This window comes from Sparus aurata, chromosome 23, assembly GCF_900880675.1.
Source record: "Sparus aurata chromosome 23, fSpaAur1.1, whole genome shotgun sequence".
Classification (NCBI taxonomy): Eukaryota; Metazoa; Chordata; class Actinopteri; order Spariformes; family Sparidae; genus Sparus; species Sparus aurata.
Window position 1 is genome coordinate 16,278,919 of NC_044209.1, and position 16,607 is coordinate 16,295,525.

At 42.3% G+C, this 16,607-nt stretch overlaps 1 protein-coding gene across 5 annotated transcripts in view; it reads right to left on the minus strand.

Moving 5' to 3' along the window:
* cep112 (centrosomal protein 112) overlaps positions 1-16,607 on the minus strand; it is a 107,324-nt gene that overhangs the window by 14,649 nt on the left and 76,068 nt on the right. For 4 of the 5 annotated variants that reach the window (XR_003982748.1, XM_030408352.1, XM_030408349.1 and 1 more), the window contains 2 exons: positions 16,436-16,498; positions 11,067-11,216 (listed from right to left, as the gene is read on the minus strand). Coding sequence is in view for 4 of the 5 variants with exons in the window: in XM_030408352.1 (XP_030264212.1) it covers positions 11,067-11,216; positions 16,436-16,498 (213 nt within the window). In the remaining variant the exon portion in view is untranslated. The remainder of the gene's footprint in view (positions 1-11,066; positions 11,217-16,435; positions 16,499-16,607) is intronic. The other variant, XM_030408351.1, reaches the window with a different exon arrangement.

Below are 16,607 nucleotides of genomic sequence, written 5' to 3' on the forward strand. Positions count from 1 at the left end.
GAAATATTTAGTCATTATGACTGTCAGACATGATGGCAGTATTATACAGTACTGAGGGCTGTTTTTAGTCATACATCAACTGATATCACACTAAAGCGGAAAGCCAAAGAAAGATATTAATTATACAAACAGTAAAACGATGAAGTGGACAATGTAGGCGGTTGTGAACACCTGCACAGATCTCCTGATGCAGTCTGAACAACAGTGCTTGACTTTCATCCGGTGCCAACATATCAAATGATGATACATTTGAATATCTATAATGTAATTTTTCAAATAATTTATGGGTAAATACAAGGAGGAGGCAGTCCAGCATTCTAACTTCCTGTTACGTATTACACACACACACACACACACACACACACACACACACACACGTTTTTGCAGGCACACAAAAAAATACTGATTGTACACACAAGATGCTGGTTATTTCTATAGTCTTTAGTGTGTGAAGGTGCGTGAATGACCATGTGTTGAGGAACCTGCTTAAGTGTCTCCAGATGCTCTGGGTGATATGGTCTTTATCATCCATGCAGACTGGGATCAATGTGAACAGGCCAGGAAGAGGGGGGAAATCAGATTTCCTCAGGGCAAGATGGAGGGAGGGGAGGACAGGGAGAGGAGAATGAAAGAGAAAGGTGTATGAAAGAGAAAAAAGCAGACAAAACGCAGAAAGCCTGGGAAGATAAGACATGAATGTGATATCAGAAAGAGAGAAAGAAGTTCAGAAAGGTGAGAGACAGCGAGATAGTGAGGCAGAGGGGAGGGACATGAAGGAGAAAAAACATGTGGCTGGAGCGAGGAGGAGAAAGGGCAGAGGTGTACCTCTGCTGCCCAGTCCCACAGTTGGGAAAGCTTAAAGGCCTCTCTCACCTCTCCATCAGCAATGTGCCTCTGCCTTTCATTCCAAACTTTGGCTCAAAGGATTAGCGAGGCACACGCGCACACAAGCGCCAACAAACACAACGCTCAGAGCGATCCGTGCAGGTATAGGCATGCATTAATATTAACAGCAAAAGTTCTAAAAATGTGAGTGCTACACTCAGTCAAATGAGTGTGCAATTCCAGTGTTGTATGCACACAAACATACACACAGATGCACCAACGCCTGAGTCATCTTTCCTGGGTGGTCCTCCTGCGCCGATAAGGCAAACATGTTTCCCTAGGGTGAAGTAAAAGCAACAGAGGGCAGGAAAAAAAGCAAAGAAGAAAGAAGGGAGGGAATTGTGGGAGGAGGAAAAAAGGCCAGGGGCCTCTTTAAACTTGGTGTTTTGTTAGGAGCCGAGCTGCTCTTCATGTGCGGCGGGGCCTTCTATTTGCAGCGTGCTGTCAGAAGTTTCTCCCAAAGTCTGGATTAAAGAGATCCTCTAATGACACTGAGGCTGGACGACTTCAGACAGCAGCAAAAACCTCACACTGCACCGCCTCCAGCCAAGGACACACACACATACACACTCGCACACAGACAAGCAAAAGGGTAAGAACAGATACATACACAAGGGGCACGAAGCACACAGACGCACATAAGCAAAGACACAGTATGTGGACTGCGCCCACACACACACAAGCCAGCTTTAGTAGAACAAGGCGGTGTGTGTATGTATGTCTACTGATCTAATAGTAAATAATAAAGGAGGTGCTAACCTCAAGGAGAGGTGGATGGCCAGAGAGATGAGCACAGACTCTCTTTTATCTGCACTTTTATCAAAGGATTGTGGGAAAGGTAAAGAAGCGAGTGTAAGAGACAAACTGTAGGAGGAGGAGGAGGAGGAGGGAGAGGAGGAGGAGGAGGAGGAGGAGGAGAGAGGTCTCCCTCCTGAGGTGTTAGAGAAGTGAAACTTTTGCTTTTGCTTTGCCGTCTGTCTGTGTGTAGGAATAAAAAGACGTGGTTTAGCAAGTCGACCAGGACAGCCCCACTGAAAGATATCACTGATATTGGTATGAATTGACTTGCTTTCAGCGCTTTGATGCTTTTCAGCACTTTTCCCAGAGTTGATTTTCGAACTGAGGTGGGAAGATACTGTGATGGCGGCGGCAGCAAACTCTCCCGAACAGCAAACAGAACAGTTATCTCGTCTATTGCAATATGCACACATGTCGGCACAGTTATGGAGGCGCCTTTCCTAGTACTGATGAAAATAGTAAGACAATTGCCGCGGTAATGAAGACATGTTGCAACCGAGCTATGCCCACAGGGGGAAACACACTGTTCTCTACCTTCTCGTCTCTGTCTCTTTCAGCTGCTGTGAGCTACAGTAGAAAGAGAATAGGAAACAACTCTGAAATATGCGCCATATGCCCTGTGTGGGTATTTGTGTATGTGTGTGGCTGTGAGTGTGTGAGTGTTACATACATATATTCTGTTTATCAAATAGTATATAATTTAATGGATGTAAAGTTTAGCAAAACTTGCAGATACAACTGCAGTTTAAAACTCTTGACTACATTTTGCAAACAAAAAAAAAAAAATAAGTAAAAGATCATAGGAACAAATGTTTTGGTTCGTACTTATTGTACTGATGCCATTCTAGTTGCTACAAAGATTAGCAGGTAACAATGTGCCTCAAACACATGTATCTGAGGGCAGTTTAATATATGAGCTAAAGTCAGTCTTCCAACCTTTTGCCTCCGTTAAAGGTGCAATATGTAGGAATTAGTCACCTGTCGAATTTGTACTCCAAACAAATACAGGGTTACATATCACCAGAGCAACCACTGACTGATGCTACACACAGTCACTTCCGTTAGCTACTTGGCTCAGTCAGCTGTGCAGTTAGTGGTCATATGAGCCAACTCTGCCTGGACTGGGAGTTGGAGTCAGTGTAATTAGTTAAATAAACAAAAGAAACACACTGAAGATATAAATGGCTAGGGGCTAGCTGGTTAGCATGCTAACTATCTCTGCAACACAATACAAACATGTCTTTGACATAATGTGAAAACAATAAATTTTTGAATGTTTTAAACTATTCTTAAATGTTGCACCTTTTTAAGTGTTTTTCTTGGGTGGGGGTGTCTAGCTGCCCTAGCCTACACTGTTAGGTTGCACCGCCCTTAGAAAACCCTGGTATGCAGGTAGCATGTAAACCAAAGCGAATTCATAAGATGATTGTATGTCAGAGTTGTGTTTCTGTGAAGTTGGGCTTTTGCTCCCTGGTGATCACAAAGTTATTACTACGAATCTGGTAGCTGACTTGGTGGACGGCGGTTAAAGTTTTGTCTATTGTAATGGCATTTAATGATTATATTTGTAACATGTTATCTGTTCTACAGGACCTGCTGGAAAGATTTCTTAGCAGAATAGCTTAAAAACTTAAATTCTTTGGACACATTCCTGTTTTACATGGGTTAATAAGCGAGGTGCCAACATTGATGCTGGTTTGGCTACTTCTGCCCACAGCGTGGATTCTTGTTAACATGTGATTCTTCAAATGGGGAAACGCAAGACATTAGGCCGTCATGGTTTCTCTGTACTTAGCATTAGGCCTGTGGTTTAATGAGTAATTTCCGTTTGTTGTCCGTGAATGGAGTTCAGTCTCTATGAGCTGTTCTACTTCCCACGTTCCCTAGTTGCATCCTGGAATGTTATCTCTCTCCTACTTCCACCTCCTCTGATATGTGGATCAAACGCTGCCGGGAATCTGCCCACAGCCGGAAAAGTCATCAATCAGCCAACACTGGGCACACATGTACAGCCACAGACACACACACGCACGCATGCACGCACGCACGCACACAAACAAACATATATGTGGACATGAAGGGAGATGAGTGCCTACGCAGAGACATAAGAGAGAGTCACAAAGTGATGGAGAGAGAGAGAGGAAGAGGAACGCTTGCTTTAACACAAACATATTTCTAACCGACACCAGTGCTAATATAAAGGACACAATAGGCCTCAACGAAAAGCTGGAGTCTAATCTTACTGGGAGCCCCACAGTCAGATTTAACAGCACACTAGGCACACAAGGGACAGAACTGTTCCCAGGTCAAAAATGTATTAAACTTATCTATAACTTAGCAAACTCACTGGCTTTTTTTGAATTACACTGGACTTTAAATATTAGTGGCCATGCTAAAGAGAACACACCATAGGGAAAAGAATGACTGGGTTGGTTGTTCAGTGTCTTCAAGACAGTTTGGTCCTTCAAACTATCTCAGAGCAACAAACCCTTAAAATTGGCATCAATCTGTGATAATTAAGAGTTCAACCTACTGAACACCGCTTGCTCACTCTCCTCTGCCGCTAAAAAAATGCAAAAGCCCTAACTTGGGCCACTTCCTCTCAAAAAGTACATAGTGCCCTTTGATATAAGAAAAATATCTTAATTCACAACCAAATTAAAACTGTGAAAGTAGTCCTCATGCCCATACACAAACAAAAAGAAGAAAGTGACAGAAAAGCAGATGGCTTAACAAACTTCAGAGAACAAATGCGCGGTTCAAGGTTGACGCGAACAACATGGACGTACTTGAAGGACATGGACAGACACACTAACGTAGAGAGGACAAACGCACATGTGCATGCACACAATGATTGAAGCAGCTCTTTGCCTGTACAACAGAGGGTATCCAGCACACCTGTTCTTGATCCACTGCTGCCATTCCTTCCCACAGGCAAAGTCATCCTTTCAACCCCCTCAGAAACTAATGCATATATAACTAAAGAACTACTGACAAACTGCAGCTGCTATGACTAGCCCCCTTGAACGAGTGCATGTTTGCGTGGCTGTGTGTGTGTGTGCACATGCATGCAGGAGCATTGTCCCTTGTTACGAGTGCGTGTGCATACAAACAGAGTTCACATGGACGCCATCAAAATTTTACAAAAAGAGGTACACAGAACAGTCCACCTCATATATTCAGTTTCACCCTCAGAAAGAGTGAGACAATGGTCACTGTTGCATTATGTAATGTGTCTGCTGTTACTTCACCCGAAGGACAGGATAGGCCTGGATCAAAGGTGTGTGTGTGTGTGTGTGTGTGTGCAAATACTAAGCACATGTGGGTGTATGTTCGAAAATGCGACACTAGATGTACAGACGAGGGCACTAACTCAAAGTTGTGCTTTTGTGTGTGTTTAAGGGACAGAAAGATACAGATAAAGACTCAGACGGATAGTATGTGTAGGCCCAAGTATAAGAATGAGACACTAATTTATAGGTGTTTGTGTGTGTGTGTGTGTGTGTGTGTGTGTGTGTGTGTGTGCCCGTGCACGGCAGCATTCGGCAGGCAGAAAGACAGGAAGCACTGCTGTGGGGAGCAGGAACAGCGGTGCTGATCAAAGCCCAGGCGGGTGACACTATGGGCGGAGTGCCATTGTTTATTCACCATCCACCTCTCCCTTTTGGCAGGGCGAGGTGAGCATGTGTGCTTGTGTATGTGTGTGTGGTGACAGACAGAGTTTGAGACAGAAAAGAGTTTGAAGAGTTGGAAAGATAGGGTGCGAGAGAGAGAGCGAGAGAGCGAGAGAGAGAGAGAGAGAGAGAGAGAGAGAGAGAGAGAGAGAGAGAGAGATGAGGGGCGGGCTGTGTGTTTGTGTGTGTGTGTGTGTGTGTGTCTTTGTACCTTTCTCTTGGCAGGCTAATGTGGGCTTGAGTTCTGTCAGATTTGGCAGCTGCACATTTCAGACACACTCATACATATGCTCTCCGCACACACAGACACACATCATGTACTCCAGTAATCCCGCTAACCTAACTATTAAACTTCACATTCGACTCAAACCCCTGCGTCTCATCAAAGACAAAATCCATCCACAAATGGACACGCTTAAACTGAGACACCACATGGAGGGAAAACAGACGACATGAAAAAAAGTAATGCTGGCCATGCCCCAACGCTTCACACTGGCTTACTCCATATTGGCTCCCAAAGCCCTTACCTGATATGAATAGACTGGACAGTTGAAAGCAAATAGGACGCTTTCATCTTGCTTTCACCTTCCACAGTCCTTTGACACCGACCTGGTTACAGTGCATTAAAACCACACACTCCTTCCTTGCACACTGTTATAAGATAATTGATAACCTAAATATAACCGGCTGCAACTGACTACGACTCCATGTGAGAGATCATACAGAGCGAACAAAGGCAGGAAGTGAGGTGAAACATTAGAAGGGGAATTTACAAAAACTCAGATTATCTTTATCTAATGTCTAATGTGTGACACCGTGGCTTCCTGTTACTGATGGATGGATGTGTTTATGTTTAGATCAGAAGTACATTGTTGAATCTCGCAAAGTGAATGCAACCCATCCCCCAAAACAAAATGTTCTTTATTTTAAGTTTGTTATGATCATCTATAGTTGTCAGTTAAAAGTACTAGCTCAGCTGAAGTACTTCAATACATTTATTTAAAGGTGCACTCAGACGTTTTGGACAAGAAATTCAAACTAAGAATTCTAATATTTACAATATTAATTAGGTAATAATACAAACCCAGAAATATTTATTTTTTCCATAACTGAAGAAACAAGCTCAGAGGAAAACAAAGTTCCAAGATCAATGTTTGAAGCTAGAAAGGTGGCAGGGTCCGCCAAATATAAACAAAGTAAAACGTTAAGAAATGATGTTGTCCTTTGAGGTCAGTTTATTTATTCAGTCATAAAAAGAAAATAGTTTGTTTATTTAGGCATAAAAATCATTCAGTGAAGATCTTTCTCTTGTGATTATTTTTTCCCCCACAACTACGTAGTGCACCTTTAATATAAATGGGTTGTGTTGTTACTTTAAACTGCAGTTCACTGTTAGGCACTTCATGATCCTCTGAACAGTAACTCTCAGTCCTGCTGTGTGTTTAGCTCTGTTAGCTGTAAGCTACTAACTCCATTAGCTTGATTAGCTATTAGCTCTTTTTAACCAAAAACATCACAGGACTCTGCTGCGAATGGCTCATTAGCTCTTCTCCTACATTGAGATACAGCACAGGAGCTTTAATTTGAAAAATCTCTGATAAAAAAACAAAACAGCAAAGCTATTGTATGTGGTGCCCCACTGATGTGCCTGCTCATTAACCTGGACATTGCACTAACCAGCTTGTTCACTTCACGTGTGCTAAAGTTTACAACACCCACTTTGATATGTAGTCTATTTGCTATTCAAACTGCAATGCAAAGCCACTGTCCATGTCTGTGACAACACACGCCAGGCAGGCACACGGTGAAGCATTCTGTATGTACACACACACACACACACACACACACACACACACACACACACACACACACACACACACACACACACACACACACACACATGCTCCCACGCACACCACACAAAAATACCCCTCCACCTAAACGTCAGTTATGCAAAAAAACCCATATAATGAACATACTTAACTGTACTACAGTTGTTCTAAAAAAAGGGGTTTACGAGATACAAAGGTCTCTGCAGTTAACACCCACATTTAAGAAGTCACAAGTACAGTAGAGTCGCAAAGGGAGCTAAATTTGGGCTAGAAACGGCAGAACGGGGCTGGCAAGGGAGGAAAAAAAACAGAAAAGGGACATCTGATCCGGTGCAGCATGCATCCAGAACAACTGTTTTGGGATTATCCCGATTCAAATGTGCGGCTAACTTTGATGTTATTTTCTTCCCCTCCCATTGTCTGAAGCCCCTCGCTCTCTTCATAATCCGAGCCCTTTGAAGTGAGCAGCATGGAAACAATGTCAGCAGGCGACACACTCCCTCCGATGGCCCACTGACAGCTCTCAGCCATTTCTTTCTTTTTCTCCCCTCGCTCCCCCTTTCTTCCCTTGTCCTTCTGTTTGCTGTCTCAATCCTCACACTTCCTCCATCCCTTTGTCGGTCCTCCCGCTCTTTCTTCCCCTTCATTGTTTACCATCTCAGCCTTATCCTCTCCTTCTGCTTTCAAGTTAACACCAACTCTATTTTATTTTTTAATTTTATTTTTATCTGCTGTTTGACCGATGTTACCTCTCTCCTTCAGTGATTGTCTTCTTCCCCCTCATGTCTGGCCTTTAGTAAGCAATTTAATCATTAATTGGAGTCTCATTAGCGGGTGGTTAATACAGGGGGGATCATAATAATGAGGACACAGATAATGCAAACAGAAAGCCTTTGTCTGCTACCAACACAAATGCCAAGACCTGTGTCTTCTAAGACAGCCTACAGCTGGGAGTGTGTGTGTGTGTGTGTGTGTGTGTGTGTGTGTGTGTGTGTGTGTGTGTGTGTGATGATATAGTTAGATTACAAGACAACATAGCTACAATATAAGCAAATGTAGCCAGGGTCAGTGTCACCCAGTCTCCCTGAAAGTGACATTTAAATCCACAGGAAACATCACAACATAATGACAAACATCTCATGGTGATTACAGTAAATTAGGGATGAATTATGTCTATCTAAGAGCTTGTTTACACCTGGTTTTAACATCCGTCCTGGGTGATCCGATCACAAATGGACAGCTACAAGTACAGGTATGAATGCACCAAGTGTGACGCACTGAGGAGGCATTTGAGATCACTCAGCCCATATCCAGAGGTGGTCTGGGCGGCAGGACTTCTCAACTGATGTCTGTTGTGAAACAGGAAGAAGGATAAGCCACAACAACAGGCATAATGGATTACATGCTGTCCGATTTCCATTTGGGTCACTTTAATGCGAATTACATGTTTGGGTTCACTTAACCTGTCAAGGTATGTGGCAGATGTTGTGAACACACTGTCGGTTTCAACCGATTTCACCACTGAATAGTAACAACAGAATCCCCGGACTCCCTCAAGAAAATCTCACAATTTTTGTTGAGAGTCTTTGCAAAACGTCCACGGCAACTTCTAAAGTGTTTAATTAAAAAGTGTTAGGCTATAATTAATAAAAAGACAACATTATACTGACCTAATACAGTAAAGCCTAACCAATATTGTCTACTTCTCTGTCCTAGTGGAGAAAGTCACCAGGCTACCTTAGTAAATTAACATAATTTAAGTTGTTGTAATTTGTTAAGTTATCACCACCCATATAAACTTTCAAACAGTGCCGACAACAAATTCTTCATTTTTTGGACTTTCTTTTAAATTTGGCAAATATTACACATGAGGTTTACTTTTAAGTGTCACTCAATAGCTGCATCATAGAAATATTATGCAGTTCAATATAAGTTGACGCTTCATTGTCCCACTTCGGGTCGGCAGCTCACGTCCCACAGTGCTTTGCATGTGTGTAACGCCACTTGAAAAGACTTCCTGCTGCTTTGTTGATCATAATCTGAGCACAGTGAATGCGTCTGAACCACTATCAGTCTTTACTGTAAACCGTGCATTGATAACAGTAGAAATCTGGATATTTCTGACATTCGTGGCGTGAGGCAAGCCATCTCAGAGCAGACTGGCTGCTTTAGGAGAGAGCTGGTGTCTGAGCGAGGGGGCGTCTGGGCTGCCCGTAGGGAGAGGGAGACCTAAAGGGAGACTCACAGACCTGCCTCCTTGCTATACGGGGCAGCTGCAACCACAAACAGACAAGGTTGTGTTTGGAAACACGTCCTGATCCCAGACACAACAACTCTTTATTTAGTGGGCCACACCCAATCAACTGCCACTGTGTCCCAGTCTGGTTGCTAAGGGCAAGAGGCAGAATAAAAGATCCTGTGAGTCCGAAAGAGAAATCTACATGGAGGAGGATGAAGATCAAGGAACAGAACAGGAAAAACAATGAACAGAATGTGTTTCATCTGCACATTTAAAAAAAGTGTTCATTTCTAATAACAGAATTTCATGTTTAGGTTTAATTAGGTAGAACAGAATAAACAGTGAGTGAGAAAAGTTAAAGGTAATGGTGTCTGATACAGAGAGACTGTGACTGAAGAAGTGGGGTGCAGCAGACAGCTTTATAAGCTTCTGCCAGACACGGAGCACACAAGCCACTTAAAGACACTATGAAGTTTGCAACCAGCCATAAAAATGACAGCGCACATGCATACAAACCGTGGCCTGTGCTTTAACAAAAGAAAAAGCGACCCGTGTCTACTCTATAAAAGTCAAATCCAGACAAGGTTTTTTGGAGGATGCGGTTAACCGACCCCCCCGCTGTGCCCGCCTCCTTTCTCTGAGTCGAAAGGTTTGCCTCTGCAGGTGAACACTGCTAAGCACTGATACAGGAGAGGAAGCACATAAGACTGCAAGGAGATTGAGAAGATAGGAAGATAAAGAGAAATGGATAAAATGGCAGACACCTTGAAGGTTGACTGGAGCTTGTGCAGACGCGACTAGAAGTACAGTTTTTAATCCTTTCCATTGTAGCTGATAGTGTATTTACATGTACTGAAGTGGCAAGAGGCAAGTAAAAAGAAAATATGTAGTAGTCAGATTTAACTTACTGCTTATGTAGACTCAGCTTTTTGTGGGCGTTGGATTATTGCGAGTAATGACTTAATCAAACAACTCAATAACACTATTTATAACATTATGGGATGTAATCAAAAACCCCTACACGTCACTACTGACCAAATTATGTGTAGAGGAATGAAACTTTGCAACATCCAGTACACTTTTCAGTCATATAAAATGGAAAAAAAGGACAGAAATGTTGTTTCTCGTATGATCAAAAAAAGGGTTAGTGCAAGTGTGTTTATAGGTATTGGAGAGTACGACCACACATGTGAAAAAAAGTAGTATAAAGTACATTTGTGGCTCCAGAGGAAGCTGCAAATCTGATACATTTCCTCCAGTGATGTCACTCAGTGGCTGAGTTGCATTGTGGGTAATTTGCCTGGGTATGAAAACGAGAATAAAAAAGGTGTCATCTCTGGTTCAGCTGTACCGATTATCATCATTTCATATCCAACAGTGTTATAGGAGTGCAATGCTATACCGGTGGACTGCTTTTCAAAACCTTGCACCTACATTACCCACGATGCAATTTGACATTGCTATAGGCAATTCATTTGATCAAATGTAGCTTCCTCTGGAGACACAACAGGCTTTAAACTACTTTTTTCACACGTGCAGTTGTCCTCTCTGACACTTGTAAACGCGCGTGTGAAATTGGTGGAGGTACCCTTTAAGTGTGATTAAGTGAGAGGTCTCCTGTGGGTGCCAGACACTAACCTTGTTGGCCTGATCGGCGTGCTGAGTCATTGTTCTCCTCTCTTTATCCCATCGAGCATTCGTCTCCTCCAACTGCTTCTCCATGGCCTGCTGCAGACGAACAGCCTCCTCCTTTGAGTCACACACAGACGTCTGCAGCTCCGCAATTAACTAAAGGTGAGACAAAAACAGTGTTTGATTTTACTAAGCAGCACAGAGACAACTGACCACAACGTGTTAAACAAACTGGTCAGTGAGTAAATTAAACAATGAAGTTGTATGTCAGCTCTTGTTTATAAGTTAGACGTACTTTTTTATGCTAATGTCTGTTATGCAATCAACCTGTTGCCAGACGCAAAATGCAAAACGCTCCCTGCAGGAAATTGCTGGTTTGCTTCATTTCACTGGTCTCGCACAATGACAACAGATTCTCACATTTGTCATGGATTCGGGTGGAAGACACAATCACCTTGAATCACTGCTTTTCCCAGAGTCTCATGTCTTGTGTCTTTTTTGAGATGAGACAGAAAGAGAAGAGGGAGGTAAAAAAAAAAAAAAAAAAAAAAAATAGACAGGAAGGAAAAAACAACTTCCTTTTGAAGAGCAGAGTGACTTTGTGTTGGTGAACTTGCGGTGCACACCAAGATGAAAAGGAACTGCCTCAGCTTTGAAATCCTCCTGTCAAAATTAACATTCTATTTAAGCCACTGTCAGGGAAAGGCAGAGGGGAGATGAGAGAGAGTAAAAGAGAGAGGGAAAGGAAAAGAGCGAGGCGAAAGAGAAAGAGACATAGGTGCGGGGGGGGGGGGGGGGTGCTGCTAGCTTTGGGCTAGACAGATAATTGTTTACTGTGTTCAAGCTCTGGAGGACTAGCCCTGCTGGAATCTGCACACTGTGTGGGAGTTTGAGTGGTGTGGGTTCGACCACAGATAGAGAGAGATGAGAGGGAGATTAGGCTTATTTTGTCAGTGGGAAAGCCACATGAAAGCAACAAATGGCACATTATTATGGAACATCTTCTCTGGGCGTAATAATTATTTTGCAATATGGATTCCCTGCATCTGCCGGTCTGCAGCCCCAGGCGGTGGCGGCACACTAAACTAGTGAACTCAGCTGTCTGTCTTGTTATTCCTGTATATATATATATATATATATATATAAATACACGCCACAGCACCTTTCTCTCCGTCTGATAGCCAGCCAGGCCTTTTTAAGTCTGTAATTGGTCTGGTGAGACTTGTCTTTTCCCCCAGCCTACTAGCATCTCTGTTTAGGGCTAAAGGCGGGATTACCTCTCCATGAACCTGAGGTAAAAAAAGAAGAGAATGAGCAGGTCTGTGTTTATTCAACTGTTTGTAAACAGAAAGGTGAATGATCATATAATGATGGCCACCGTAGATTCTCTGCAATGTTAACAAGTGCGAGAAGTTGTTGGCTAGTTTTGAAAAAGCGCAGCGGTCAGAGACTGAGAACAATTTTTGGGGCGCCTGACTCTGCTGTATTTATTTTGTTATTCCTAACCTACTGTATTCCAGCTTTCAGCATCAAGCGAGGAGAATCTTAAGTTTCAGTCTGGCTCAATTAAAGTCCAAATTCTACATTTGCTTTGTCTGAGAATGGATGAATGGATCCACTATACATGAGTTTTGAAAGCATATGGAAAGGATTAGTGGTTCAATAGTTATCAAACATTTTAGAAGATTTCAGAGGGTTTATTGCCAAGACAATTCTGATTTGTTCAGTGATTTAAAAAACATCCAAAGAGTGTCATGTACCAAAGAATTGGAGCCAAAATGATAAGTCAATGACAGAATCAGTTGACAGAAATCTAATCTGCAACATTTTAAAGCACTTTATCACCTCTCTTTTGCATTCTATGCTCTTTATATTTGAGAAACAAATTTTTTGACCAATCACTAAATCATCTACACAAAAACTTTTATATAAACATATTGGATCAGCCTCCATTAGACAACAGCCTACGTTGGCATTCAACCACTTCCTAGTTATAGCTACTGTTCGATAGTGTTATATGATAAAATATGAAAGGCGTAAATTAATAATTGCACATCTTAGACACTTTTATATAAGCCTGTGCCTGAATCGCAATGGATATAACAGAACAGTAATATTAGCTAGGAAGTGGTTAAATGCTAACGTAAGCTAATTGGTTATCAAATGTGTTGTTTGATCTTGAAATATGACTCGTTCTCCCTCCAGATTTCCACTGGAACAACATCTATCAACTTTTCAGTTGCTAATCAATCAGGAAGTGGTGAAATGATAATAATTTGTCAGATTACCTGTTTATATGACCTGTTGTATTTGTGATTAATCCAAGTCCAGTCTTTACCTGTTTAACTATTTACTGGTCTCTACCAACTGCTGGAGGAAATATTTTGGTCTTTGCTTGTTAAATGCTCCACAATGTTCAATAGTGTTAATTTATTTTATCGAAACAGTTGCCAACTATGTCAACAATGTTGACTGGGATGAGCCGGAAAAAAAAAAAATTGAGGGTTGTAAAAACCAAAACAAAGCCCTGATACAGAGCAAAATGGCATGTCGAGTTCTCGGTTGATGATTCTCTGCTGGTTCATCCCTACATTCGACCCCCTGTCACATTACGCAAGTACATACGATTCATTGTTAACATACAAGTACGGACTGAAGCAACTTTAATCATGAGCATAAACAGTGCAGGATGGTTCATTACTGTATTCAAGTATTTTTTTAAGCAGTGAAAATGCATCAAAATGAATAAATAATGCAAAAGATCCTATTTGGTTAATACATGCCCAAGAGGTCACATGTGAACATTGTCTGTGGAACTTAACAACCACTATTGTGCAGAAATAAATGAGCTATATTTGCATATGGGGTGAACTTCGACCCCTTTCTTCCTGAACATGGCACCTCTAATGCACTGGACCTCCCATGGCAAATTCTCCTCCGCCTCCTACCTACTCGCATGGTGGACGGTCAGGGATAAAGTAATGATCTCCCACAAGTGCCGAAGCTACCACCCACTGTAGCCTGATCATTAAGTGGGGGAAGAGAGCACAGCCCTGTTAAGTTCACAGGTCACCCAGGAGGACCACTTGCAGCTAGACGCTTAACACACAGGATTGAATCGTACAGACACTAATTAGGAGAGTCTGTGTGTGAGTGTGTGTGTGTGAGAATGAGAAAGGCAGAGAAAGGCAGACAAAAGCCAAGAGAAAGGTGTGTGTGTGCGCGCATGCATGTAAACATATACCCTTACGTGGTGCGTCTCCAGCCCCCTCAGGATAATGTATGGCGTGGTATGTTTTTAATTGGGCTATTAGCTATGCAGTTGAGCTCAAGAGCGATGCCCCCTGTCAGACACGGAGGGGTTAACAACTGGGGTTAGCCTTTGAGGTTCAAAGGCCTCTTGTTTACATTTGACTGAGTCGCCCTGAGGGAGGCTTCCACCTTTACCTTTTAAAACAAAGCCGCCCAAGCCCACGACAAATATCCTGCATTAATCACGCATATTAATGTATTTGCACCAAAAACCCACACCTTCAGCATAACCTTTCCGTATAACAACACACTTCAGCGAAGGTGTTGAATTCTGTGAGCCTTTTTCTCTCATGTCAGAGAGAGTGTTGTTTGTTGAACCTGTGCCAGCTTTGTGTCCCCAAAACAGAGGATTAATCACTTGTTGCTTTGTCTGCGGTGGCGTACCGCACCGCCATAGCGGGCAAACACGGCTGAACTTTCGCACAGCATCCGACTTCTTTTGAAGTCGAGCATTGTGTAACCTAATAAGCTACCGTTTTCTCACAACATCTGCTTGTCAACCCCGCTTTCAACTCTGTGCCTTTGCCAGCCAACCCAAAATGGGGGGATTTAAAGAGAAGAAAGAAAGAAAAACAACACCCCCCCCTTTGAATCTCCTCTTTGGGTAACGAGGCGCAATTACGGCCACATGATTGTGATATTTTACCCTGCTTCATAATCAAGAGGAAAACTCTTTTCCTTTGTAATGTAAACACTACTTAGTGTTTTGGATCTTTTAAACTGGGGAGGGAGAAGCGGCCTGAACTCTCCGAGACATTTTTCTGAATGACAGAGTGTGTCCTTGGAAGTTATATACCTGGTGGGGGAGAAGAATTACCTCAGTTTTAAATGGGCTCAGTCTGAGGAGACGAGCAGTAATGTTTAACATATGGCCCTCGATGATGCCATGGCGGGAGGAAGGGAAACAGGTATGGGGATGAAAAAAAAAGGTAATGTGTGAGAGAGAAGAGAAAACTAGCCAATGAAAAGGGACAAACTGAGTAAAACAAAATGTACGCAGTCAAAGTGTCATACTGATATACACAATGCTGCACATGCTACTTCCACTTGCGCCACATGATATCACAGATGACATGGTGAGAGTTGAAGAAAGAGTCAGTAAACTTCTCATATTTGCAATATATGATCTGATTATAATTCTATATATAAGAAAAAGAACACAGTTAATACACAGCACAAATCGATTATATATCAAATTCATCCAGTGCTAATTTGATGATATGATAATCAAAGGGTCAAATCATAGACTGAACTATAAATTAGTTCCAACACAGAAGACACTGTGAAGTGTAACAAAACCCGTCTTAGTTGGTTTTTGAAGTGTAACATGACTAGGCTGTGACAATAAAGGCATTTTTTTGTTTTTTTAAAAAAAAATTTTTCGGCATAGACACCTTTATTAAGCAGTAGACAGATATGAAACATGACGCTACGACGCACGTTGAAGTTCTGGATGTTGGCACGTAAACGTTTTCCATCTGTCCCCATTCAAGCAGCACTTCATCATTCGGTTGCCATCAGTTTTAAGGAGAGACTGGAGTGAAATATATAAAAAGTAACTACCGTGACATTGTCATTGGCTTCTATGCAACCCTAAAAGGTGCAATATGTAAGAATTGGCCACTTCACACTCAAAACAAATTAGGGGCAACATATCACCACAAACTGCTGCTAACATGACATCAAGCATGTTTACCTGTGTTTAAAAAGGCCCACATTAACACTTTGGTGAAACACCTCTGGACACCAGACAGCAGAGATTTAGATATCCTTTACTTAACACAAATGTCTCTATTTTTACGTTTAGATTTATTTATCGAAACTCTGTTCAACGCTGATGCCCATATGACACGGGATGTGTGTTTGTGCACATGCGCTCCAGGGTGAGGGTGGGGAGGCTTGCTGCGAGTTCAAGTATGTGTGCACGTGCGTGTGTTTTCATGTGTGCTTTCTTCAACCCTCCCATCTGTACATTTGACGAATCTTTCATGCGGTTCAGGGGAAAAAGAGGAATATAAAATGAAAGGGGTGGGAAATAGGGTAGAAGAGGAAAAAGTGTTTACCTGGGCAGACTTTGCGAGCTTCTGACTGTACTCCTTCTCAATCTGCTTCAACCTGCTGTTGGTCTGCAACAAAAAGGGAGAGGGGAGTGTGAGAAAGAGATATGCAGACAGACGGATAGAGAGACACAAAGAGAGAGGTGGTTGTGAAATTGAATCTTCTGTCAGGAAGTGC